The 27,763-nt window shown below is 38.7% G+C and overlaps 1 protein-coding gene across 2 annotated transcripts in view; it reads left to right on the top strand.

Moving 5' to 3' along the window:
• The window catches only part of AspRS (aspartyl-tRNA synthetase), a 170,314-nt gene that overhangs the window by 23,086 nt on the left and 119,465 nt on the right, over positions 1-27,763 (top strand). For both annotated transcript variants that reach the window (XM_067146869.2, XM_067146870.2), the window contains exon 5: positions 20,073-20,175. In XM_067146869.2, coding sequence (XP_067002970.2) covers positions 20,073-20,175 — 103 coding nt within the window. The remainder of the gene's footprint in view (positions 1-20,072; positions 20,176-27,763) is intronic.

The raw sequence follows: 27,763 nt of genomic DNA on the forward strand, positions 1-27,763 counted from the left end.
TCAATGCTTTAGAGGAAGTGTCTTTAAAATTAAAATTAATTATGTTAATTATGTTATTAAAATTGTGTTATGTAGCAAAGTTTGGGCTGGGAAGACTTGGGAGAAAGGAGATGAGCTGCTCGACTAAGTGGTATGTATATTGTTCCGGGGTTATTTGTGGAGCAGAAAGAAGTGAAAGAAAGTGCTGGATTTAAATGAGTTTAACTACGATTTCAAAATTTGAATTAAAACTTTAAATAAAGGTTGTATTTCTTTAAAAAAAATAAACTTAACAAATTTTCACTAGGTGGAATAACAGTGAAATCTTAGATACAATGCCAATTCGGTTACAAGGGTGGAACACCCCAGAATAGAGAATTTAACAATTTTGGGCTTCAAGCTCCCAGTTTACTCGTTTACAATTTCAGAAGAGGTATAGAAATCTCCCATATTCAAGAGCACTTGCTCCAAAAGTTACAATACTTAGCCTTCCAGAGGCACCCCTCACTATAACAGAAAACCTAGAAAAGAGCTTACATGCTCTCATTTTCTTACAGCCTACTCAAGGCAACATTACACAAAATTTTAAGATCTCTGGCCTCTCTGGGCACAATTTACAGTTGACAAAAGTTAGAATACCGGGGTATCTATTACCCAACCTACTGGGCCTTCGTGGAAAAGGAATAACAGGTTAAATTAATGGCCCGAACACAAAATGAATGGAGACGTATACTTGTACTCCTAAATGAAGAATAAAATCCTAAGGGGTATCTCGGCCCGGTGATACAGGGGCTACAGAGCTACAGAGGTGACTCGAATGAAAGTTACTTTAAGGCATTACAGAAAACAAGAAAAACAGTTACAAAGTCGTAGTCACCTCGAACCAAGTTGAAGGAGAACTCGAGAGGTTAAAACAGTTAAAAACTTTATGAAATTTTTACATTAGCCAAACGAAAATTTACATTTTAGATGTTCCGAGGTATCTGTGGAACAGCAGATGTGAAAGAAGGTGCTTGCTGGAATGGGTCTAACTACGAGTCCGAAAGATGAATTAAAAATTTAAATAAAGGTTATATTTTCAATAGACAATTAAATTTAACAAATCTTTACATATAGAATTTGAAAACTTACTGAGTACAACAAGTCAACAGCTATCCAATAATCAGGTACAAGACCAGAAAAGCAAGGATTTAGAGACAAATTAAAGATCTGGGCTTCAAGCCCCACCTTTTACAATCTCTGAGCACTCAGCTCACAACCATAAATTACCAAAAGGCAGAAAACCCCTCATTACATGGAGCACTTACTCCCATCTAGTAATGACAAGCCTCCTAGAGGCACCTTTCAAAATACCAGAAAGAGGTGACCCGCTCTCAATCTTTCAAGCCTATTAAAGGCAATAACAGACTATTACCCTTAACTGCCATCAAGGCACAACTTATAATGGAACAGGGGTATCTTGTGTCCAATCTACTGGACCTTCGCAGGAAGGAAAACAAAACGGGTTAAGTTAATGGCCCAAAATACAAAGATGAATGGAGGCGAGTACTTGCACTCCTACATGAAAGCTTGTTGAAACCTAAGTGGTGCTAGGCCGATATAACAGGGGCTATTCACACACTAGGGAAGGTGACTCGTATAAGAGAATTTTAATACATTAGGAAAGAGAAGAAAATCGGTTATGAAAACGTAGTCACCTCAGATCAAAATGAAGGGGAGCTCGAGAGGGTAAAGCACTCTCTATCCCCGATTTACAGTTAAAGTAACATGAAAATTTTACATCGAAATGGTATAGGTTACATCAAAGACGGTTTCGTACCTTCCCCGAGGATTAAACTGCTGAGCTAGCAAGAAAATAAAGATGTTAAATGGCCCATTACCTTTTGAAGGGCTGCTGATTGATGAAAGAGGCGCTTCCCGCCTCCTGTTATTCTTCCATACACTAAGCTAGATGTTGTACGAGTGGCCGAGAGACCAGAAAATCAGCAGCTTTTATACCCTCGCGGAAGATTCGAGACCTTTCATGAATAATTAAGACACACCCACATGCGTTTATTGGTAGGCTAAAAGTTACAAGTCAAAAATGAAGAAGAAACCTGTGATTGGAGGGAAATTAATTACAGAAATTACTGATTGGGTAAATTCAAAACAGGCGGAAAGAAAGGATTAATATTGCCAACCCACCAACGAAAGAACGAAATTTAGTAAAGACAACAACTTATGAATACAAAATATCTTCAAGAAAAGTTCCTTCACTTCGCACCAGGGTGCATGATCATAGTTTTTGGTAGAGACATCTGTGAGAGAATGTCCACACTTCTTGGTAATTAGTAAACAAAAACAATTTGAAATGAACACAGTGACCTCTTCAGATAAACGGTTGAATTAATTCAGTCTTAAAGTTCAGAGTTTCAGCTGTAGAGGAGTGCGTTAAGGTGGAAAATTCAAGTATGCGGCGTATAGGTGTACCAACCGGTACATTAGAAAAGATTGGTTACATAGTTAGAAATTCGGACCTTCCCCTCGGATAAATTTACGGAGACAGCAAGAAAGATAGAATTTAGGTGGCCATTACCCGGCTGTTGTTCTGCCTGCCAAAGAATGAGGCGTCCCGCCTCCTGCCTTAACACACACACTCAGAAAGACGACGATCGATGAGACAAGGTAGCCAGAAAAGCCTCAGCTTATATACCCGAAGGGAAGGTTCGAGAGGATTCTGGACTAATCCGGACACACTCTCCTAATTTTATTGGCGAATTCAAAATTTTACACCCAAAAACCAAGAAGAAGCCTGTGATAGGCTGAAAAATAAGTACAGAAAATTAGTGATTGGTCACATTTAAAAACTGGCAGAATGAGAGAGAAGTGTTGCAAACCTTGAAATATATATATTTTTTTAAATGAAAGTTTTTTTACTAGAGAAAACCTATACACACAACATTTCTTTCAATAACAAATTGTTCCACTTTGCACCATAGTGCGTGACCTCAGTTTTTTTGAGACATCTATGGAGAAAAGTTCAAACTTCTTGAAGTAAACAAACACAAGGCAAACAAATTCAGTCAGTTTAGGCAACTTCACAATAACACAGTTACTCAATACTTCAGTAGTGACATCTTCCGATTAATGTCCCAACTTCCTGTAGTAGCAGTTGCACGTTTTGGTCGATAGAGGAGTTCATTAAGGCGCTTCTTTTGAATGTGTGGAGTGAGGTGTACCTCCCTGTACATATATAATTTGCTTACTTTTTTTTATTTTTCTATTCCTCCTATTCAATACAATTGATTTTGTGTTGTTAGAAATTCATTTTACTACAACACTACATTAAAAGGGGCATGTTTCGCTCGGTTTACGAGCATCCTCATCCTTGTAACTTATCTCAAGGTTAAGACCTGTCATTGTTAATTTGCTTATAACTAATTTGTACTTAATTATGATTCTAAAAACTAAGTGGTAAAATACGTAAACGTAGGCATTTGTTAACACAATGGACAGTTTAACAATTTAAACTGACAGTGCTAAAATTGGGATAGACATTGATTCTAATAACACTGACATCCAAAACACAGTAATATCCTCACAGTAATGAGATTTGGCTAAAATTCCCAAGTTCTTTGTTTTTTAAAAACAATTGTTAGTTAACTTATTATATTGTATACATTAAAATTTGAGTCTTAAATCCTGTTAAAACTCAATAGTATCTAAAGCTTAAAGTCTTAATATGTGTCTCAAAGAGGTTGGAGATATTCTGCATTATGTATTGGTTTGAGGTATGCTTCTGTAATTTATTAATTGTAAATGGAAAATGTAACTTGTTGGTAGTTGCCTCGAACTGGTCTTGATTTGACGAGCAGACTTTACATTGGAAGCAGTTCGTTTTATGAGAGCTTGGTCAAAAGGGACGTCAATCTGAAAATCTTGAATTGTTGATATATTATCCTTTTTCACCCTCTTTAAGTGATGGTGGGTCTGTAACAAAGGAAATTGCGTGATAATGTGTGTTATTGTGCTTTTCACAGTGATCGTACAAATTTCTATGTTCATGTATTTTACCACTTAGTTTTCAGAATCATAATTAAGTACAAATTAGTTATAAACAAATTAATGACAGGTCTTAACCTTGAGATAAGTTACAAAGGCTGAGGATGCTCGTAAACTGAGCAAAACATGTCCCTTTTATTAATGTAGTGTTGTAGTAAAATGAATTTCTAACAACACAAAATCAATTGTGTTGAATAGGTGGAATAGAAAAATAGAAAATAAAAATTTGTATGCAAATTATAGCAAATTTCAATACGGGTCTAAACATGAGAATAGTTACATGTAAGTGGTATGTTCCGAGATGTTCAGTAAATTTCCAATTTCGTTGCAGTCATTTAAGAAAAGGCTAGGAAAACAACAGATAGGGAATCTGCCACCTGGGTTACTGCCTTAAATGCAGATCAGTAGTGATTGATTGTTACCAGGCAGAAATTCTAACTGCACATTCCTCACGTAAACATCCTTGGGATGTGCAGGACATTGGTTGACGTCCTGTTTTGCGCACCGGGTTTTGCATCCAGAGCAGCCAACTGCTGTTGCTGTTGAAAAACATCTGAAGTCATCCAGGTTTTATGGTTGGCATCATAGGTAGTTGGTAATGATTACATCTGCTTGAAGCAGTGAGGCTTTTGAGATTTTCCTATCACAAGGGGTAGAGCTTCTCAGAGCTAACAGCATTGGGTCCCAACATCACTGTGAGCCCCATTTTGATGTGTTTCCCACCGTCCCCTTTGAATGTCAAAGTCTTGCTTGGCAACACACTGCAAAACGGCCTGCTCCACTCTTCCATAGTTTCTTCATTAACTGCATTTGATTCCAACACAAACAATTTTATAGGTTATAGGTTATGTTAGCCTTTTTTAAAATCTGTTAATCCAGCCATTGGGCGTGCTGAAATTTACAGTGTTAAGAATGTTCGCCACTCTATGTGCCTTTTCATTTATTAGCCTGTGGCTCTTGAAGTTTCAAACCAACGTTTTACTATTTTTTTCCAATTCCTTGAATTTGGAACAAGATGCATATTTCTCTTTTTGTTTTATCTGCATTCTGAAGCACTTGATACACTTCCTCTGGTTTTTGCCATTCTATTCAGCATGGATACTGAGAGCTGCAACTCGCGTGCCAGTGCAATATATATTTTCTGCAGAATGAATTAACCTTTTCTAATATTTGATCCTTCTCTTGCTGGGCTGAGTGGCTCAGATGACTGAGGCACTGACCTTCTGGTAGGTTTAATCCAGGCTCAGTCCGGTGGTATTTAAAGGTATCCAAATATGTCAGCCTCCTGTCTGTAGATTTACTGGCACAAAAAGAACTCCTGCTGGACTAAATTCCGACACCTTGGCATCTCCGAAAACCGGAAAAGTAGTTAGTTAGTGGGACGTAAAACCAATGACATTATGATCCTTCTTATCCACAGTGATAGTTTTCCTTTCCTTCTTTTTCTCCCACATTATTAGCCAGAAAATCAAACACCAACAATAAATCATTAACAAAGAAGGATTAACAAATACTGCATGTACAAACATGAACAAACAGAGCAACAAGATGACCATGACAAATGACTTTGGCCCTCAACTCGGATAACAAAAACTATATTCGCAAATTATCTGCACCATCGAAGTGGTTCACTCTTCATTTCTAGTGTGCTCCTGACGCTGCAAAGGTGAAGGCCGGAACAATGCTATAGTATAACAGGATCCATTGTTTGAGGCAAAGTGGTACCTGTACCAGCCGTATTTCAAATAATGGGTGCGCCCAAGTTTTTCTTTGCTTAATTTAGGAAAAAATGCGTATATATGGCAAATTGAGTGAATCAGCCACAGTAACTTCAACAACTACAACAACAAAAGCAAGTGTGGGAAAAAAAACTCAAAATAATGATCTAGGGCAAGACAAATGCTGAATCCCTTGATAACTTCACAACTGTACACCAGTGTAGTTCCTCATGGAATGAACGTGTACTGGTTAAGCGTCACTTCATGCCTAGCCGCTACGAAAAGTGGAAGTTCTATGCTAAGAGTTACACCATGTTCGTTCGACTTGTTCATCGTGCCGTGGTTACTTGAAGCATTATAGATTGTGATGCCATTTTGCTGGCCCCGCGGTGTAGGGGTAGCGTGCCTGCCAAAGACATAGACTATGCAGGTCCGGATCAGATCCCTCCATATCTCATAAAAGGAAATTCTTAGGAAGCCATTGCATTTTCTTTATAACTTGCTCTTAAAGCACAAACTTTTCCTGATGTTTGGAAAAAGTCTCAGGTTTGCCCCATACTAAAATTAGGTGATCGGCTGTTAAGTAAAAACTATCGACCAGTGTGACTCCTGTCAGCTTTTGCAAAAATTTTTGAGTGTATTCTTCATGATAAGATTATTATACACATTGGACCACTAATATCTGACCCGTAACATTGGTTTGTATCTAGGAGATCTGCAGTTACAAATTTGGTCAATCTGTGTCAGGATATATCAAAACAGTTAGATATTGCGGGGCAAATAGATGTTGTTTTCACAGATTTTGAAAAGGCATTTGACAGCTTGGATCATAATATATTAAGTAAACTGAATGGATTTGGATTCTCGCGACATATGCTTAAATTTTTTAGTACTCATCTGATAGGAAACAATATGTTCAGTACCATGGTAATTTGTCTATGGAATATAATGTAAATTCGGGAATCGTTCAGGGTTTGAATCTGGGCCAATTATGTTTGTGATTTTCATAAATGATTTGCCTAAACATGTAAAAAATTCCAACCGTCTCCTTTATGCATATGACTTCAAAATATTCAGACCGGTTAGCTCAACACAAGACTGCCTCATATTACAAAAAGACCTTGATGATATTCTAATGTGGAGCCATATGAACAAATTAAAATTTAACCTCTCGAAATGTGTAACAATGTCATTCATCCGGAGGGGGGGGGGGGGGGGGGGGGGGGACGAACGAACGAATAAAACTATCTTTCCAAACAGGCTGGGTCGAAACGCCCTGCAGGAAGTTGACCAAGTCAGTGACCTTGGCGTCTGGCTTGACAAGGGACGTACATTCACAGCTCGTGTAAACAAGGTGACAGGAGAGGCCTACCGGGCATTGGAATGTATCAAACAGAACACAAAACTGTTCAGGAAGACGAATTCATTCATAGCACTCTATAATGCCTTTGTAGAACAAAACTGGAATATTGCTAGCGTTGTATGGATCCAAAGTTCGATAAATATATTAAGTTAATCGAAAGAGAGCAAAAACGTTTTATAAGATTCCTTCATCACCAAACACATAGCTTGTACCAATTTATGGTGCCATACAAAAATTTACTAACCAGTGTTGGAATGACCAGCCTTGAAAATCATAGAAAAATAATTGATGCCAAGTACCTGCATAAATTATTAAACAGTAAAATAGATAATACAAATTTACTGTCCCTATTGAATTTTCGCATACTTCACTTGCACTCAAGAGAACGCAGCACGTTTAGGACTGAAAGAGCTTTGACAACTGCCCACTACCATTCACCATTCTGTAGGTTTTGTAACAACTATAATGAAGCTGTTAGCATGCACAGTAACTTGGATTTTGACATGTCAGTATCCAAATTCATAAAACGTTTTTCACCTATACTGCCACGACACTAAGCATTAACATCACGCTGAAAGCTGTAAAAAAAAGTTGTAAGTAATGAATAATTTAGTTACTAAGAAGTTTAGTTTTGGTTATTAAGATCTTAGACTTGTATCAATGTAATTTAATGAACAATTTATTTATTCAAATCTAAGACTTGTATCAATGTAATTTAATTTGTAATTTAGTTATAAAGAATTGTATTTTTAGTTATTGAGATCTAGGGCTTGTGTCAATGTAATTTAAGAAGTACTTAAAGATTTTTAGGTTTACTGTAATTGGAGTTTATTACCCTGCTGTAAACTGACAATTAAGTCAATAAATTTATATTAAACTTGAAAGGAATGGAAATCACAAAATACTGAATAGAACATGATACAGGAAGGGATAAGATTTTGTAACAGAGGAGTGTAGCCAAAGAAAGTAAGGAAAGTTGGAAAACATTCAACCCCGGGAGTAAAGGAAGATTTGAACTGTGGGGGGAGGAATAAATATTATTTGGAATTAAAAGAAACTGTAGGAATGAAATGTTGAACACAGGGTTTGTGAAGAATGAAGGAGGAGTAATTATTGACAAAACAGATTATGACCAGATAGAAAGAATATTTCAGTGAACTACTGAACACGAGAAATCAGGCATGTGGAGAAGGAATCCAGGCAGTAGTAATAGAAGTACCAGAGAAGGAATTAGACATTACAGTGCCAGATGTAGAATAGGCAGTTAAAAAGATGAAGGTGGGGAAAAGCTGTGGGAATAGATGAAGTAGTCAATGAAATGATCAAGGTTGCAGGAGCAGCAGGACTCCAGTGGACTTACAGAATACTCAAGTGTGTATGGAGAGAGAAAAAAGTGCTTGAGGATTGGGAAAAGGGCGTTATAATACTGATATTCAAAAACTGAGATAAGATAATGAGCAGTAAGTACAGAGGAATCACCATCATCTCCCATGCGGCCAAGATATTAGAAAAAAGAATTAGAGAAAAGGTGGAAAGTCAGTTGCAAGAGGAACAATTGGGATTTAGAAGTGGAAGGTCAATACTAGAACCTGTTTTCATTCTGAGCAGATCGTGCAAAAGTGCTGGGAATATGGAATGGATATAGTAATGACTGTGCCATTGCTGGCAAGACCTAGTGTTTGCACCGTGCTATGTCTTCTGGCATGAGCTAGAACACATTTGTTACTTTCATTCACCTGTCTGTCTCATCCTTGGCTTTGACAATGTGAAAGTGATAAGAAGTTGTTACAATAATAAAAAAACCCTTTCCAATACATAGTAATCCTTTATATTTAGGATAAAACCATTAACATATATTAAAATTAAGACATGTTTTGCTCATGCTTTTGGAGATTTACAACTTGCAATGTGAAAGTGACCGAGATATGAGTGAGGCTAGTAACGCCATTCCTTATACAGCCAGTCCCTGTTGTGAATGGTGTGAAAATGTTGCTTATAAGGTCAGTTGGTGCAGGCATTTCAGTGGGCTTGGCAGACTGATATGTAATAACAACTTCTGGCCGAGTGAGGGAAGCAATGGGAAGCTACGTCACTCCTCATTTCCCTAGTACACCTCTTCAGTGACGCCTGGACCGCCTATGATGGCTGATGGCAGACCTGTTCAGGTCCAAACCAGCTTCTGGGCTGTGCACTCAGCGTACATAGTAAGGACTTTTATAGACTTAGAAAAGGCATACAACAGCATCCCCGAAACAAAAGTTTGGGAAAACCTGACACACAGAGACATTGACAAGGAACTGTGAGGGCTGATCAACAAAGTCTGAGACTGATATTTTTTTCACAGATGTTTATTACTCCATTTCAATGTTTACATATATTTTTCAAAGTAGTCCCCTCCTACTTCAATGCCCTCTTTATAGCGTCTCTGCTAGTCCTTGAACACATGCTGCAGACCATTCTTTGTCAGGTCCTTGAGAATCGCCTCACTTTTCTTGAGTACTGCTTCAGAGTTCTCAAATCGAATGTTCGTAAGTTTTGCCTTTAATGGCGGGAATTTTAAAAATCACAGGGTGCAAGATCAGGGCTATAAGGTGGATGCGGTACACGGGTAATGCCGAATCGAGCCAGAAACTGCACGACTTGATTTGCGACGTGAGGCCGTGCATTGTCATGATGAAGTCGCCACCCAGTCCTGTAAAGCTCTGGTCGTTTCTTTGCAATGTGCTTCCTCAGTATAGCCAACACTGACGTATAGTATGCTACTGTAACATTAGTTCGAGGGGGAACTGCTTGCTGGTAATTCATTCCATTAGTCAAAAAATGTGATCACTTTCCCTGCAGGTGGAACAATTTTTGCCTTTTTTGGTGTTGGAGAACCTGGTGATTTCGACACTGTGCTGGCTTGTTTTCCTTCAGGATCATAATGATGCGCATCTTGCGTGAATTCCACAGCATCTCATTAGCGCGCTGGGTCCTCTTCCTCAGCTGGACTCGGTAGGCGGCTGCCAGCTGGTGGTCACCGTATCGGCTGTCGAGCGCTCTAACAATCTCCTCGTAAGTGGCACCCGGCTGAAGGATGTGTAGTACTTCCGCTACTGGTCCTTGCAGGCCGGCAATTAGGTACACGGCCTTTTCCTCTGATTTCCAACCGTTGTGCGCGCACACGGTCTCAAATTGGACCCGGAAGTTCCGCCAAGATGTCCTGTCGAAGCGCGGCGGTTTTATCTTCCCGGCGCTGGAGTTACTGTCGCTGCAGGTGGCCCTGGCACGAGTCTCCATGGCTGTCACTCTCATACGCAGGGCACTTACTTCTTCTTTCAGGTCTCGAATCCCTGACTCCACAACTTGCGGTATTTCTTTGATCTGTTTTTCAACTAGTTCCTGTATGTCCTGCATAATGTCACTCTTTAATTTTCTTTTGAGAGAGCGCATTTCCTTTTCTAATTTACCTTGTCCACCCTTAAGGTCATTTAATTCCAGTTTCAGTTCGCTCTTGATTTCGTCCTGTTTGGATGAGAGTTCAGTGAACTTACTGAGGAGAGCCTGAAACTGTTCACTATCCATTTTACGGTTCACTAGAAATTCCTAGTTATGAAATTACTGCTACCAGTCGATCCCTATTCTGACACTAGTTGTATCGAGTTGGTGGGGTAGTAGGATCAATTAACACTAGACTGGTAGCTTCTGTACTAAGATTTATTAACTAAGCACAAACTACACAGGACTACACATAACTTTCGGCCTAGCACTTAAGTCTTGTTCATGAATGGCACGGTCGAAGCGTAAGGGGTGGGCCTATACGGTGACGTCCCCAGTGCGTAGCAAGTTGGCATGCCGAACGCTATAACCATTACACTATATTCAAGAGTGAATCCATGGATTGTCACGAATAAAGATGAAATTATGACTTTACTTGCATTCTTTCCCTTGCAAGGCATTCATCAGCTAGTTGACAACAAGAGCTACTTTTCTTGTGGACAGATATTAGAGACCCCAATATTTTTGGAGCTGTTCTCTGAAAGAATATTTCATCTCTTTCTCAAATTCTTATACTTCGTCGATAACGAAGCAAACGATGAAGCGCATGTGGTCCGAAGGAACTCTACTACAAATTGAAACCTATTCTGGACCACTTGAATAGCAGATTCCGAAGTGTGTACACACCCGAAAGCGATGTGTCTGTAGATGAGTCTCTTATGTTATTTTAGGTTTCCAGCTGTTTTCCTCACTGAGCCAGATTATCTTTTCTTGCCCTTGGCACTGTAATAATTTTAATAGCATGAAAGTTAAACTTTGTTTTTTAAACCTGATGAAAATACCTGACCTATTAAAAGTATCTCACCATAAGTTCCCGTTGCTTTCCTCAGTGAGCCAGATGCCTTGCCCTATGTACTGTGATTATTTTTGACAACTTGATACATATTCTGTACTTTTTAAAACTGATAAAAATATTATACTACACAAGAGTATCTCACTATATGTTACTTCCCAGTACCTTATGGAAAATGTGCCACTGTGTTAGTAGCTACTCAAAAGAAATGTACCACTTGAAAGGTTAACATAGATAAGTCCTGCCTTCTTTGAAGTCCTTGAACCACCTAAACACTGTTGCACGAGGTAGTGCATCTTCACCGTACGCTTGCTTCAGCTTTTCATAAGTTTCAGTGGCTGTATGGTTTAAACGAAAACAGAATTTGATTGCCCTCTATTGCTCCTCTCATGTCACCTCCATTGTCTGGTATGCGAAATGCACGTAGCGTCTATACAGTAGAGCATTACTGCCAACCTACCGATACGAGAGTGCTGCCGCCTACGGGCATTATACATAAAAACCCGCTCTTTTCAGATATTTGTTACGGATAGGAAACTATCACGGAAGCTATAGGAAAAAATTAGTCTCAGTCTTTGTTAATCAGCCTTCGTAATAACAATGATAAAAGCAATACAGTATATGATAACTGTTACAGTTGTGTGAAGACAACAGTGGGTAGAACAGAATGGTTTGGAGTTGACAGTGAGGTAAAACAAGGGACTGTGCTCACACTTTTACTGTTCATAATGCTGATGGATGGTATCATGAAGGCAGCAAGGGAAGATTACATAGAGGAAAGAATTAATGTAATTATGTCATGATCTGTGAAGAAGATGAGGAGGTGGTACAACAACAGCTCAATGTACTGAATAGAAGGATTGAACAATGGGAATTGAGGATCAGCATGGAAAAAAGACAGTGGTGATGAGAAAGAAAGAAAAAGGATAAGGATAAGGAGCTATCAGAATTGAAGACTAGAGACTAGGAACTGGAAATAGAATAACACTTCATGTACAGTACTTGTGAAGTGAATGGACCAAAAATGGAGGACTGGATTTGCAAATTAGTAGGATATAACTGGGGTGTGCCTTTTACCACCAGGTGCAGAGATTAATATGGAATAAAGATCTACCAATGAAGGTTAAAGAAGTAATGTACAAGGGATATTACTTCCCTATAATGACATATCTAACAGAAACCTGGACTATGACTCAGAGATGAGAGTAGAGTACAGGCAGCTGAAATGAAATTCCTAAGGAGTATGGTACAGAAAGCAGGGAGGGAGAGTGAGAAATGAAGACATACAAAAAGAGCCACATGTGCAAAAATTAAATGACAAACTGGAACAGAACAGATCGAGATGGTTTGGACATGTCAAGCGGATGAAACAAGAAATGTCAAGACAAGCACTGGAAAGACAGATGACACGGAAGAGAGGAGAGGGAAGACCAAGATTACGATGGATGGACTCTGTGAAGAGCAGTGTAGGACAATGGAACCTGGACTGGAACGCAATGTTGGATGAGGAATGGTGGAAACAGGATGAAGTGCGTGGCATCAGCTTGAAAAAGGGAAATTGGGATGGTGCTAAGAGAAAAGCAAATTAGAGTCTAACGGAATTGCATGGGGCCATAAACATTTTCTGTTGTAGACAAGTTTCTCTTTAGAATAAGTTATGGATATAGAATTGATAAATCCTTCCAAGTTGGTTTATTGCACAATTACGAACGCTGTTAAGGCGAGATTCCACTGAGGCAACTTTTGGGCAACATGGAGCCTGCGACGACGACACATGCCAGTCTATTTTCAATAGAGGAAACACGGCGCAACATGTAGCATGTGGCTGTGTGGCGTGAGACATGTTGCCATTTGTCAAACACTCTATGGCGCTGTATGCCTCAAAAATATGCTTGTCGAACGGTGTTGCCCGGGATCCGACAGTGTATGGATCGGTGTTACAATTTCCGTGCGACAAGATGAAGTGGGCTATTGAAAACACTGTGAATTTAATTGAGGATTACCACAATGCTCCGGAATTCAGGAATGCAACTTTGAGTGAATATAAAAACATTAGCATTAAGAAAGGATACGTTAAAATGGCCCTCAGAAAAATATGACTACCGTGTTCAGAAACTGAAGAAAATTAGATAATTGCGTTCAGCTTTTCACCGAGAACATAAAGGAATTCAGAAAATGAAAACTACTGGTGCTTCTCTATTGCGAGGAAATATGTGGTTCGTGTATAATCTACTTACCTTTCCTCTTAACATTGATGCTCAGAGGAAAAAATACTTGAACGTCAGGTGACGATGAGGATCGCGAGGTGAATTGATTTTAAGCCACTGTTTTCCTTTAATAAATAAAATAAGTTAACTGCTTATGAACTTTTGTAAGTAAGATTGCGATTTATTCAATACCTGCCAGGATGAGTGGCTCAGACGGTTGAGGTCCTGGCCTTCTGACCCCAACTTGGAAGGTTCAGTCCTGGCTCAGTCAGGTGGTATTTGAAGGTGCTCAAATATGTCAGCCTCGTGCCGGTAGACTTACTAGTATGTAAAAGAACTCCTGCAGGACTAAATTCCAGCACCTTGGCGTCTCCGAAAACCATATAAGTAGTTTGGGACGTAAAGCCAATGACATTATTAATATTATTCATTGCCTCGTTTTTAGTACTGGCAATAGTTTGAACTAGAAATAAATAAGAGATAAGAATTAAAATAGAATTTAATGACACCATAGTACTAACTTCTACAACAACAATAATATATTTGGCAGGTTCGAGCCTGGCTCAGTCCGGTGGTATTTGAAGGTGCTCAAGTAGGCCTACGCCAGTCTCTTGTTGGTAGATTTACTGGCACGTTAAAGAACTGCTGGACTAAATTCTGGCACCTTGGCCACTCAGAAAACTGCATAAATAGTAATGGAACGTAAAGTCAATAACATTACTGAAGAATAATAATAATAATAATATATTCTACATATCAGTATCTTACGGCATTTTCATGTCTATGGATTTCTCGTAAATACATTGTTTGATATTATAACAACAATGGTTCTCTTTTCTACACTGTTAACACACGAAAATTAATCCTTTTATTTGGATATCCTTTGTCGCTATTCTAATTACGCAAAATCTTCCAACACTGATTCATCACAGTCTTTTTCTTCCTCACTATGTCTGCTTATTGCCGTAGTTGCCATGAGTTATCTTTCATTCTTCTGGTATAAGTGTGTTAGAAATGTAACTATAAGGGGGTAAAATAATCAGAATATGGTTAGGATATTATACTTAAAACTAATATATTTTATTTAAAACATATGATTAAATTCCAGTGTACAACTAAAACTTCCCGTACCTCTTTTTTTTTTTTTTCTAGTTGCTTTACGTCACACCGACACAGATAGGTCTTATGGCGACGATGGGACAGGAAAGACCTAGGAGTTGGAAGGAAGCAGCCGTGACCTTAATTAAGGTACAGCCCCAGCATTTTCCTGGTGTGAAAATTGGAAACCACGGAAAACCATCTTCTGGGCTGCCGACCCGCGGGGCTCGAACCCACGATCTCCCGGATGCAAGCTCATAGTCGCGCGCCTCTACGCACATGGCCAACTCGCCCGGTCCCGTACCTCTAGTCATACCGATTCTGCCATAGTACACGGCCTTCATCTGAGAAAATACTCCATAAACACATCCCTAATGGCTTTCGCCTCTTGAGAATTCAGACGCACGGCCTTCATCTGACAAAGTATTCCATATACACATCCCTAATGGCTTTCGCCTCTTGAGAATTCCGATGTGGTTTGTTTGCCAAGGTCTCCATGCCTTATCAGTTTGGATCACTCCACACCATGCACTCTTCCGGGATGATTCGTGAGATGCTAGGTTGAGAAACTTGAAACAAGTACTTCAAGGAAGTACAGTTGTCACCATCAGCCAAAAATCGAAGGGTACTACTACAGTCTAACTTTTGGTGGTATTGCTTCATGAAAATTAGTATCGGACTTTGCAGTCTTCGGTCCAATCTTCTCTAACAAAAATCCAAAATCTTTCTGGCACATCCGTGTAAAATTATTGAAATGCGCCTTGTCGTTAGGCCACAACTTCTCAAATAATTCACGGTGTACTGTACTTGATTTCATCGAACGAATAATTCTCGCCTCCATCACTGGTGCCGTTTTCCCCTATGACCGTGCTGAATAACAATACGCTGTTGTCACAATAGTCTGCAAAGACATCCTCCTCGGTCAGAGTCGGGTGAGAAACTGTTGCCTTGGTTGCCTCGATGGAATAACGTTTGTAGTTTGTGACGTGTCTCCACAAGTGACACATGCTACACCCGGCAACACATGTATCATACTATATCTTTCATGCCCCATTGACAACAAGCCACATACTACTAAGAGCAACATTTGTTGCTAGCCGCATACTACACATCACCCTTTGCCGCAGGCAGTGGAATCGTCCCTTTACAGAATATTATTTATTTACATACATACATCAAACAACATACAAATGCAAACAAACCAGTCTGATACAGTTTTGTTTATCTCTTCGTTACCTATCTTCTTTCAGTTTCTCGTCATTGAACCATTAACATGTAGCCACTCATATTTAACGTTGCTTTTCGTCTTCAAAATGTCATGAAATTGCATCTTTCCAGCTTCAAACTTTTCAACAGTTTGTTTTTCCAATAATTTTTAAAATATTTTTTTGCTGAGGCTGTACCTTATTTCTAGACGTTAGAGGTAAACTATCATAGGTGACATTTCCTTAGCTTTACGGGAGAACAGAAAGAAGCTCCTAAGGCAAGTCAAATCAGCAGTTCTGACCATGGTAAACTAATTTAAGAACCAGTACGATAAAGAGTACAGCGGACAGCATAATGCTGAACTGTTCGATGATAATTTACAATTGTTTATCACTGGATTCTGCACATATGATAGTATCGGATAGCTTATCTTCATTCCTGTGAAACATAGACAAACAATAGTGTACCCATAAGAACGCACAACCAAAACACGTCACATACCTTAAAAACCTCAAAATAATTGTTTTTTCATTTACAATAGTTTACCTCTGACATTCAGAATTAAGCCACCCCCTGTGGCTGGGGAACGCAGACAAAGAATACACCCACGGTATCCCCTGTGTATCATAAGAGGCGACTAAAAGGGGCGACCAAGGGATGATTGTATTAGAACCTTGTGATTAGTACCATCACGTGGGAAACACCATGGTTCGCCTTTGCTTGCAAGTAGTACCACTGTGATATAGATGTTGACCTCCACGGTATGCACTAGCCATGCGTCTTGGCAGTTGTGCTAGGTACCAACTGATGAGCCCAACCTAGCACATGGGGCGAAACGCTGGCAACCAGGAATGAGTTAGCTGGAAAATTTATAATGTTCAATAACGGATCATTTATATTGGTATTCGTACCACTATGTTAGGTACACAATAGGTTTGTGATTAGTAGCAGCAGAGAGTGGTTCACTGTGGGTTTCCAGTACCCGTGATTGGTACCATTATGAGAAACACCACAGTTCTGGGCGTTGCCTGTGATTAGTACCACTATATGATCAACACTGTGAGTCTGCGTTGCCTGTGATTAGTATCCACTATATGAGGAACACCACGGGAATACCGGCGCCCGTGATAAGTACATCTAGGTGTGGAACACCATGGGTTTGCATTGCCTGTGAGTGGTGCCATTATGTCAGAAACACCATAAGTCTGTGTTACCTGTGCAGTGTACAATACTTGTGAGTAGTACCATCATGAGTCTACGCTACTTTTGATTAGTACCGCAACTTGACAAATACCATGGTTCTACTTCACTAGCGATAAGTACCATTATGAGGGGCTGATGACCTGAATTTTGGACCCTTTTAGACAACAAGCATCCTCAATTCAGCAGGATTGTGCTTTAGAAGCATTTCCTTAGTCAGTAAGACTATTGTTTATGATAGTTTCTGGGTTGGATCCACTGACTGTTTTAAATTCATATCCATCCATTCATTCGTCATCACATTTTTTATTCTGGTCAGCAGCTGATTTTGAACTTTTAAATTTTCATTACATTTCATACCATTAGGGGCTGATGACCTAGATGTTAGGCCCTTTTAAACAACAAGCATCATCATCATCAGAATTAAGGCCACAGTCACCACATTCTTAGTCTTGGCCCTGCCCCATCCTTACATCGTCATGAACCTTCAGTGTGTTAGTGCAACATTAAACCACTAGAAAAACCTCATCTTTTTCATGTGCATCAGTAACTTTCATTTTACCATTTTGGTCTTAGATATTTATCCTCTTTGAAGTCATGATTGAGCCGCTGAGAGCTAAAGTGGTCTAAGTCAAGAAATGTCAGTTTTTTGAGTTATACCATCCAGTGCACTTATAACACATGAAAATTTGTTTTGAAGAAGTGGTATAACGACAACCCCCATGGGAGACGCTTGAGAGCGCTAGATGCATTCTTCCCATCATGCCAGAGTGGAGGGCATTTACAGGAATAGTGGTATAAGTCAAGTGTCATGGCCACGTGGTTGTGTTGTTCTGTGTTCATTATCGTTGTTATTTACGTTCTAAAATCAAAAGGTCCTTGTAACTGTGCTAGTAAGTATCGGTATTGTTTTCCTTATTTATATTTTTAATATTCAGGTGTTATTAAAGTAAAAATAGTCTTTATAATGGAAATTCGCTCATAGTTCATGCAATCAGGACACTTTTCTTCCAAACAATCAGGATTTCGGAGTTATTGAGAGAAAATAAAGAACTGCTGAAATTTTCACTCCAGATGATTGGGGTAATACCATTCAAAAGGCAAGGAGAAAACAACCCTTCGCCGTTTATAGAATGGCTCTGAATGACTTTGTCTCAATAAAAGACAAAGAAAAATGTAACATTTTGAAAGATGAGGATGCAAAATGAAAAGTTCAGTTGGCTTCATATTCGATGGCTTCGTTTTCAGAAAAACTCTCTTCATCTCATTCTCTACAAGGAATCTCTTGATGAAAGAATCCCATTCAAAACTTTGGACATTACTCCTTCACATCATATTCGTGGCTATCCTCGTTTCTCTGGTGATCAACTCACCCCTCTCAACAACGCTGTGTGACCTGTCACTGAGGCTAAGAAGAGAGACATGATGACCTTTCCCACATACATCCCTCCGGTACACACTTTCTTCAATCAACTGACAACTGTGAATTCGGCTGCGGAGTATGGACCTGTTTATGTCGACCCATTACAAGAGGAAGATGATGAAGATTGTGAAATTGAACAAACTGCAATCTTCCATTATAAAGTCTGTTTAAATTTTAGCAGGATAATTTAATTTTCAGAAAGTTTGACATTTGGCAAAACAATTTATTTATAATTCATGATTGTCCATACTGCTGAACTGTTAGACCAGATTGCGTAGCTAGCTAGCATTTAACAAGAGAGCCCTTATTTTAACTCAGTCTGTGAGAGAAAAAGTTTTAATGGAAGCCGTACGTGCAGTTTCACATCTGCTGTACATTATGTTTCGTTAACAATTTTTTATAAATACATTCCCATATTAGAGGTTAAAACACAACCTATACATTTTCCTTTTACTCAACTTCGCCAAAACATTTATCGGAAGAATGGTACAACTCTTGATTTGTACCACTTTACCTTTTGCTATGACTAAACTGCTGACAGATAAGTGGTACTCAAAATTTTAGGAACGATAAAAAGCAATTTAAGGAACAAATAACTAAAATGTCTTTATTAAATAATATCATTTTAATATATCGTCTGCATATTTCATCAAATGAATTATGAATTCTTGTAAAGCCTGAATTTACATGAAACAAAACATGAAACTTTTTTAATTTCTCAGAATGGGGAAAAAATTGACTTAGACCACTTTGGTTCTCAGCGGCTCAATTGTAACTTAGACTTACGGTAATTGATGTACAGTATGACCACAGAAACACAATGCACTGCCTGAGCTCAGGGAATATTCTTTTTTTTTTGTAGATGTTATTAACATAGTGTATTTGCCCACCTAGCATGCCGAGGGAGTGAGTTAATCCGTCCTTTAGCCTTGGAAATGCCTTGGAAATAACTTTGCACATACGCAGTGGAGACGGAACAATAATCAATATTCAACTGTATTCGAATGTAATAATTTCTGTTATATGCCCAATTTTCCTTTCTGTTTCTGCGTTGGATAGTTTCTGTTTAATTAAAATTAATTTACATGGATTTTAACAGAATTTCTTTGGGACCAAAAAAAAATAAAAAATCCAGTAAGGACAAGGTTTCTGCTTAATCCAGATTCTGTTATGGATAGGTTCGACTGTTCGACATGACCACTACTAAAGACAAATAAAAAGTAAATAGTATACCACCAATGATACTGTAGTTCTGTGGTAACTTCCTGTTCATTTTCCTGGTTAAATTTTTTTTTGTAGTGCTTCTTTTCACTATGGGCAAATCTCTACATTCCTCTGATGTCATCCCGTAAATGGTTCCATTCTCGTGCGGCAAGCACATAAATTGAGTTTTTATATGCAGCCGTTCGATAGCATAGTTAATTTATTAATTTTTTCAGTAATGATATGTATCATATCCAATATTAGATAGCATGATATTTTTATTCTGTTTTTTTTTTTTTTTCAGGGAAGCAATGCTTTGCTGTTATCCGGCAGCAACAGTATTCTGTCCAGTGTCTTATTGCTGTTTCAGACACGACAAGCAAGGCTATGGTGAAATTTGCCTCTAAGTAAGTATAAGTTTAGTTTATTGATCAGAGCTTATTTTCTCTCTCCTATAATGCATGCTGATGTTTAAATGAAAAGAGGTTTTCCCAAGACATTCAGTATCTTATCATAATATATTTAGCTGACAGCACTGAATAAATTGTTCCCAAATAGGTGCTTTCATGTTGGTGAAATCAGAACCACATTTGTGAGAAGGAGAATAATTCATTATATTGTTATATAGATTAAAATGTCTTTAGAGAAATAAATAAATAGATAGATATTGGCATATTTAATTCCATTATGCCTTCTCTTACACTAAACCATTTATTATACATTAGAATCATAATTAATACTACTGTAATTAATACTAAATGAAGTATTGTTAAACCCACTCAAAATATGTTATAACTGAAAGAAAATTCCATCCCAGTGAGACATATGTACTTACAATAATAATAGTTAGTAATAATAATGTAATAGCACGATCAATGAAAGACCAGAGAAGCGCAGTTCACTCGTATCCTGCTATACATCTTAAGGCTATTTTAAATATCACTATAGTTGGCATTCCTCTCATGTCATCCCGTAAACGATTCCATTCTCATGCGGCAAGGACAGAAATTGAGTTGTTATATGCAGCCGTTTGATGGTGAGGAATGACTAGCAGGTTTGATGTTTTTGCCCTTGTATCTCTGTTATGAACATTTAAGAAATAATGGAAAGGCAAAGAAAGGTAAGATGGGGAAGATGTAGTAAAAACTCAATGAAGGAGAGTCAAACTACGATGGTTACGACGAACATGTGGTTGCGACCACTCTGGTTCTAGGAAAGATGATAACATGGGGTCATATTTTTTAAAATTATATATAAATCTCAAGCATTTTGAGTGCACTGTAGCCGTAGGGACAATTGTAGCTTTGCATTGTTGAAATCATCATCACACTAGTCAGAATGTGGCATTACAACAGCTTCGATTGATTTCATTTTAAGTTTTATTGGAAATATATGTTTATGTAAAGAACGTAGTGGTAAGAAAACCTTCTGGCAGATATGTAAGACACCTACAGACCAACTCTTGCTTTCATCCATGATAGCACCGAGATTATTCACTAGTGATACGAAAGGAATTGGAACATCCTGACGGATTATTCTGGGTAGTTGACATTCACTTATACTTGTCATTTGATTTTAATGGCCAAGAAGGATTACTTGTGACTTTGCACGACCTGGCAAGTTGGCTGTGTGGTTAGGGACGCGCAGCTGTGAGCTTGCATCCGGGAGATGGTGGGTTCGAATCCCACTGTCGGCAGCTCTGAACATGGTTTTCTTCCTTCCCACTCCTAGCACTTTCCTATCCTATTGTTGCCATAAGACCTCTCCGTGTTGGTGCTACATAAAGCAAATTCTAACAAAAAAACAACAACAAAAACTTGTAGGCTTCAATTTCAGGCCTTGCACAGCAGACCAGTCACTAATAGCCTGTGTGTTAATCTTTAGTAAGTCAATATTTTTCTGAAGATCTCGTGCTGTAGATTCTATGTAGAGTTGAAGGTCATCAGCGTACATACGGTATTTGCAGTGTCTCAAATTCAGTAATACAGTCAAACCTCTCTTCTGTGGACCCTGTCAGTTCCATGGAGAAATGTCCGTTACAAGAGATTTCTGCTAAAACAAGGTTGTAAAAATTAATCAAACATTTTAACGGCAAAGAATATCCACCTTAGATATAAGCATATATTTTTATTTTGATTATTCAAAATCCTTTCAACTGAACAAGTGGCTGTGCAGTTTGGATTACATAGCTATCAGTTTGCATGTGGGAGATTGTGGGTTCGAACCCCACTGCCGGCAACCCTGAAGATGCCTTTCGGTGGTTTTCCATCTTCACACCTTGCACATGTTGAGGTTGTACCTTAATTAAGTTCACGGTCACGCTTCCTTCCCACTCCTAGCCCTTTCATATCCCATCATCGCCGTAAGACATATCTGTGTTGGTGTGACATAAAGAAAAAATAATTTCTAACTAATTATTTGCCTGAGAGATATTAGAAGTTATTTTACAGCAATTACAAACATTACAGATTTGGGAAGCAATCATTCAGCTGTACGTGTAAATTTAGCACAGTTTTTCATTGCAGCGATATTCTCGAAAAGGGAATAAATTCTGTTAAATGGTTCTGTTGTTTGATCCCTGTCCTCCCGAAACAGCACACAAATTCATCTGTTCAAGAATCTCAGCTTTCAGATTATTTGCGATTTCTCACAGTTTTTCTAGTAACATTGACCCACTCAGTTGGTTCCTTTGCTCACACACACTTGAACCATTGATATACCGCAATGTTCACTTCTGCAAAAATGACTCCTACTTTCTTTTCTCTCCTCAATTCTTGTTTTCCTCCCGCTCACTTAAAATTCCACTTTAATTCTTCACAGTTGTTTGACTTTCCCACATTTGGATTGACATGAACCTTGTCAGCAACTGTCTGATTTATGAGCAAAATGCTGCTAAGCTGAGTGGGAAAATTCCTTGGTTTCTTGTGAGTAAATACCAAGCTTGGTGCGACGTAAGGCAGCGTGCTTGTGACAGCATACCTAGGCAAATAGAATTCTCAGAATGTACATTCATTAGAACGTAAGATGATCATAATAAAAAGTTTGGTAAGAGCCCTGTATGGAAGAATTAACTATTGAATTCCTACGTACATTTCTTTCCCTCTTTTCCTTGGTCTCAAAATAGTAACAAAATTGAAAAGGATTTTCTGTATGTCTGCATAATGGTTTTAAGAGAATGTATGACGAACCCAGGTGTAAAAATTGTCCTGGAACAAGTAGAGGAGATTAATGTTGATGTCCGCTGTCCAGAATTCGAAGTGCCCACGTAAATGAGGCTTATTCAACACACGCCTTATGTCAAATAAAATCAGTTCTGTGAAAAATGTCCGTATAGGGAGGTGTTCGCTGAATAAAGGTGTCTGTTAGGGCAGGTTCGACAGTATGTCAGTCACAAAGAGTGTGAAAAGAAGAGGTCCAAGTACTTGAGGGACACCTGTGTTCACGTGGCCCATCGAGGAAACGATTTCATTACTACCTTTCCTACATTGTTGACATCCGTGAAGATAGGAATGCATCCAAGCAATCGTACTCTGAGAAAAATGTAGAGCCTTCAGTTTTACAAGTAATATGTGAGTGTCTATGCTGTCAGAATTTTTACTGTAATCTACTAGTACCAAAACTATGAATTGTCCTCTGTCTATTGCTTGTCAAATGTCTTCAGTCACTTTGAGTAAGGCTGTAGTTGTACGATGTCCTTGTCGGAGACCGGACTGGAAAGGATTTAGGAGATTGTGCGTTTGAAGGTACTTGGACATTTGTGTATAGACTATATAATGTAAGATTTTAGATAAAGCTGTTAAAATACAGAGTGGACGATAGTCTCCCTCATCCAGAGGCGTTTGTTGTTTCGGAAGTGGTAGCACAACAGCCTTCTTCCAGAGTGATGGATGTGTGGAGTATAGAAGAGAGAAATTGATTAAATGAGTTAAGGCTGGTAATATAAAATCAAGAATTAGTTTGACCATGTCAGTCCCAGTATCATAAATTCCTTTCACTTTCATGCTTATCCTGAGGACTGCATTTCTGACTTGGAGGGGCGCCACGTGGCTGAAATAGAATTTCTTTCTGTCAAGGGTAGGGTGGGGTGTGTATCGCAACAGTGCATAAGTCTCTGTTTTGTCATCAGGTCGTACTGTGGAGGAATTAGCATTAAATTATGCATTAAGAGTTTTGTTAGGTACTGTAATTACGTCTCCGTTCTTGTTCTTCGTAAGTCCAAGGTTATTATTTCCACAAATCTTCGCTGTTCTACCGTTAAGCGTAATTAAACTGTAAGCATGTCTCGGTTTAGCACGTCGTATTTGCTGTGTTGTCTTTCTTTCTTAATCTGTTTACCCTCCAGGTCCGAGGGATCCCACCTCTATGACTTTAAGGTCAGTGTTCTGGAGCATGAGACATTTGGTCAGGGATTCAACTGGGAAGGAGGACCAGGCAACACCACATGCTATACTGAACAGGGATGGGCCTTGTGGAGGTATGGGAAGATTGGAACGGATAGACAAGGAAGAGGGAATGAAGCAGCTGTGGCCTTAAGTTGGGTACCATCCGAGCATTTGCCTGGGGGAAAAGTGGGGAAACCATGGAAGACCACTTCAAGGATGGCTGGGGTGGTAATTGAACACCCCCCCGACTACTCGCTTGACCTTCCGAGGCTGAGTAGACCCCATTCCAGCCTTCATACCTCTTTTATTGTTTCATGGCAGAGCGGGGAATCGAACCTGGGCCTCCGGGGGGTGGCAGCCAATCACGCTAACCACTACACCACAGATAATAATACTGTTATTGGCTTTACGTCCCATTATCTACTTTTACGGATTTTGGAGACGTTGAGGTGCTGGAATTTAGTCCTGCAGGGGTTCTTTTACGTGCTAGTAAATCTACAGGCACAAGGCTGATTTATTTTGACTTATTTGAGCACTACAAATACCACCGAACTGAGCCAGGATCAAATCTGCCAAGTTGGAGTCAGAAAGCTAGTGCCTCAACCATCTGAGCCACTCAGCCCGGCCTACACCGCAGAGGCTGACTTGGCTGTGTTATCTTGTTTTGTAACTTCCTATATTCGTCAAACTTTTGTACAGTAGGGTTGTTTTTGTATTGTTTGTGAGCGCAGTCTCTTGTTCCATTAGTTTAATTTTGTTATTTCACCAAGGGATTTGGATATTCTCACTTGCTGCTTTGGGGCATGCTTGTCAAACAGTTCTGTCATTTTGCTGTTAAAGAAGATAACTTTGTTGTCTAGATTGTTAAAGTTCTGCCAGCGTATTATGCCTGCATCTTCGAAGAGTCTACCTTTCTTTATATTTTTCAATGGTCGATAGGTAATAAATTTCTGGGAGGTTTTTGGGGGCCGGAGCTTTTTCGTGATGTATATTATGTTGTGCTAACAACATTGAGAACTCTGAGTTGTTAGTAACTGTAAGATCTAATATAATTCCTTCTTGCCAAGAACTTGGGAATTCTTCTACACCATCAAAGATTTTATTAACTATTTGAGTTATCATATCCAGCATCTGGCTGTTTTTACCTAAGTCTTTCCAGAATTTGTAAGTGATTCCACTGATAGCACTTGCTTTACTCCCCTTACTTTTTTTTTCAAAGTGTCTACTACTTCACCTGTTGTTATTGGGTCGTCTAATGTAGGCAGAGTGTGCCCCACATGTGTAAGTATACATTTCTGAATTTCGTTCATTTTCCATGTATCTTTATCCCCCCCTTACAAACCTCTGAAATATACTAACTAGTCCTTATTGCTTATGGTTGCTGATTATTACTTTTAAATTCTTTACAGATTTTGCTTATTTTATTCCATAGTTTTGTTTACTTTACAATAACTATTTAATAATTTAACCTCTTTGGCCTGCCAATTCTTTTAATTTTCATCAATAATTCCTTGTACTCTTTCCTCTTTTTTTGCAGAAACCTATCCTTAAGTCTTGAGATCCCTCATTTCTGAATGCTTTTAGCACCTTTACCATTTGTTTTCTGGGCCGATGACCTTCGATGTTAGGCCCCTTAAAACAACAAGCAAGCATTTATTTTCTTTTTATACTCATCATTGTACCATAAATTGTGTTTATTTTCCCTACTCTTTCTTATAATTTTTTTTTCTGCTATTGTTATTGATCTTTCAACCATTTTTATTGCTTTTTCTATGTTGTTATTCTCTATCATGTTCTCAATACCCAACTTCAAAATTTCAAAAGTTTACTTCTCTCTATAATAGTCTCTAAATTCGTCTCTATTTTCCTCCTTCCATCTACACCTAACCAGTTGTTTTGGTGCATAAGTTAATGTAATTTTTTTCTTTTGATTTTCCTTCATCTCTCATTTATCAGATAACCAGGAAATGGTGGGATGCTGTCCAGTTCTGTATCTGAATGTCTTTGATACAAGTTAGTGCTTTCCGGGACGCTGTTATCTAGTCTGTCACGCTTCCTCCTGACTTAACAAGATACGTTAAGATCCTGTTGCATCCCCCGCCTGCCCACCAGTCAGAATATATAATTCCTCTACTGCACACGTTTGTAATAATTTCTCACCATTCTTACTGCATACTTTATCTTAGCTTCTCCTCGCTTTTATTAAAATTTCATCTATTTCTCTATCGTACATTGGATTTTTTCATCCACCCTTGCATTGAAATCTCACATTATGATTATTCCTGCTTCTTCATTCTTTAATTTGATCTGGTTTATTTCTCCAACAAGATCATTAAAGAATTAACTCCAGAAGATGTAGCCGATAGAATTGTCAGTCCTTCCAAGAGACCAGGTAATGTCGATAAAAATGAAACTAAAAAACTAAAAAAGGAGCTAAGAACCAAACTATTTCTGGCTAACGCAACCTCCCAGTTCTCAGGAGAATTCAGTGTTGCAGAAATTTCAACAGCTCTGAAAGAAATTAAACCAGGCAAAGCAGCTGGACTGGACGGAATATATCCAGAGTTCCTAAAATATTGTGGTCCTAGAAGTCTAGAATGACTAGTTAAATTCTTTAATGACATCTTAAGAAATGGTAGATTTCCATCCCTGCTCAAGAGAACCAAAATAGTTGCCATTTTAAAGCCAGGGAAAAGTGGAAAATGTCCAGAGGATTATCATCCAATCACACTCTTAAGCATATGCTGTAAGCTAATAGAAAGAATGATCTATAACAGAATTTCAACTACTGCCGTCCAACATTTACCAATTGAACAAGCCGGATTCCGACCAGAACGAAACTGCTGTGAACAAATATTGGCGCTCACCAGCCATATTGAGAACGGGTTTCAAGACAAGAAGAAGACCATTGCAGTACTTGTGGACTTGACATCAGCCTATGATACAGTTTGGCAACAAGGAATGATTTTGAAATTTCCGAAGATTATTCCCTGTAAGACCCTTGCGACACTTCTCAAAAACATGCTGTGCAACAGTGTATTTGAGGTACATTTAAATGGCAGCATGAGTAAGCCTTATGTACTGAATGATGGCTTACTACAGGGCTCAGTTCTTACTCCATTACTGGTCAACATGTACACTGCAGATCTCCCAGAAACTATTTCCAGGAAATTCATATATACAGATGACATAGCTCTGACTGCCCAATCCAGTGACTTCAAAACATCAGAAATTGTACTTACAGAGGATCTCCGTACATTTAACAAATATTTCAATATGTGGTGACTTAAACCTAACCTGAATAAAACTGAAATTAGCTGTTTCCATCTAGACAATAATAGAGCCAACTACACACCTCAAGTGGAATTCAAAGGTCAACGATTAAAATAAAATCCTTGCCCAAAATATCTGGGCATTACAATGGACCCGACACTGACGTATAAACAACATCTGCATAATACCGCAGAAAAAATAAAAACAAGAAACCACATCTTGCATAATCTCAGTGGAACTGGTTGGGGGGCAAACGCATCGGTTCTACGAACTTCAGCACTCGTTCTAGTTTATCCAGTGGTTGAATACTGCTGTTCTGTGTGGCTTTATAGCACACATA

Source organism: Anabrus simplex, chromosome 5 (assembly GCF_040414725.1).
Source record: "Anabrus simplex isolate iqAnaSimp1 chromosome 5, ASM4041472v1, whole genome shotgun sequence".
Classification (NCBI taxonomy): domain Eukaryota; kingdom Metazoa; phylum Arthropoda; class Insecta; order Orthoptera; family Tettigoniidae; genus Anabrus; species Anabrus simplex.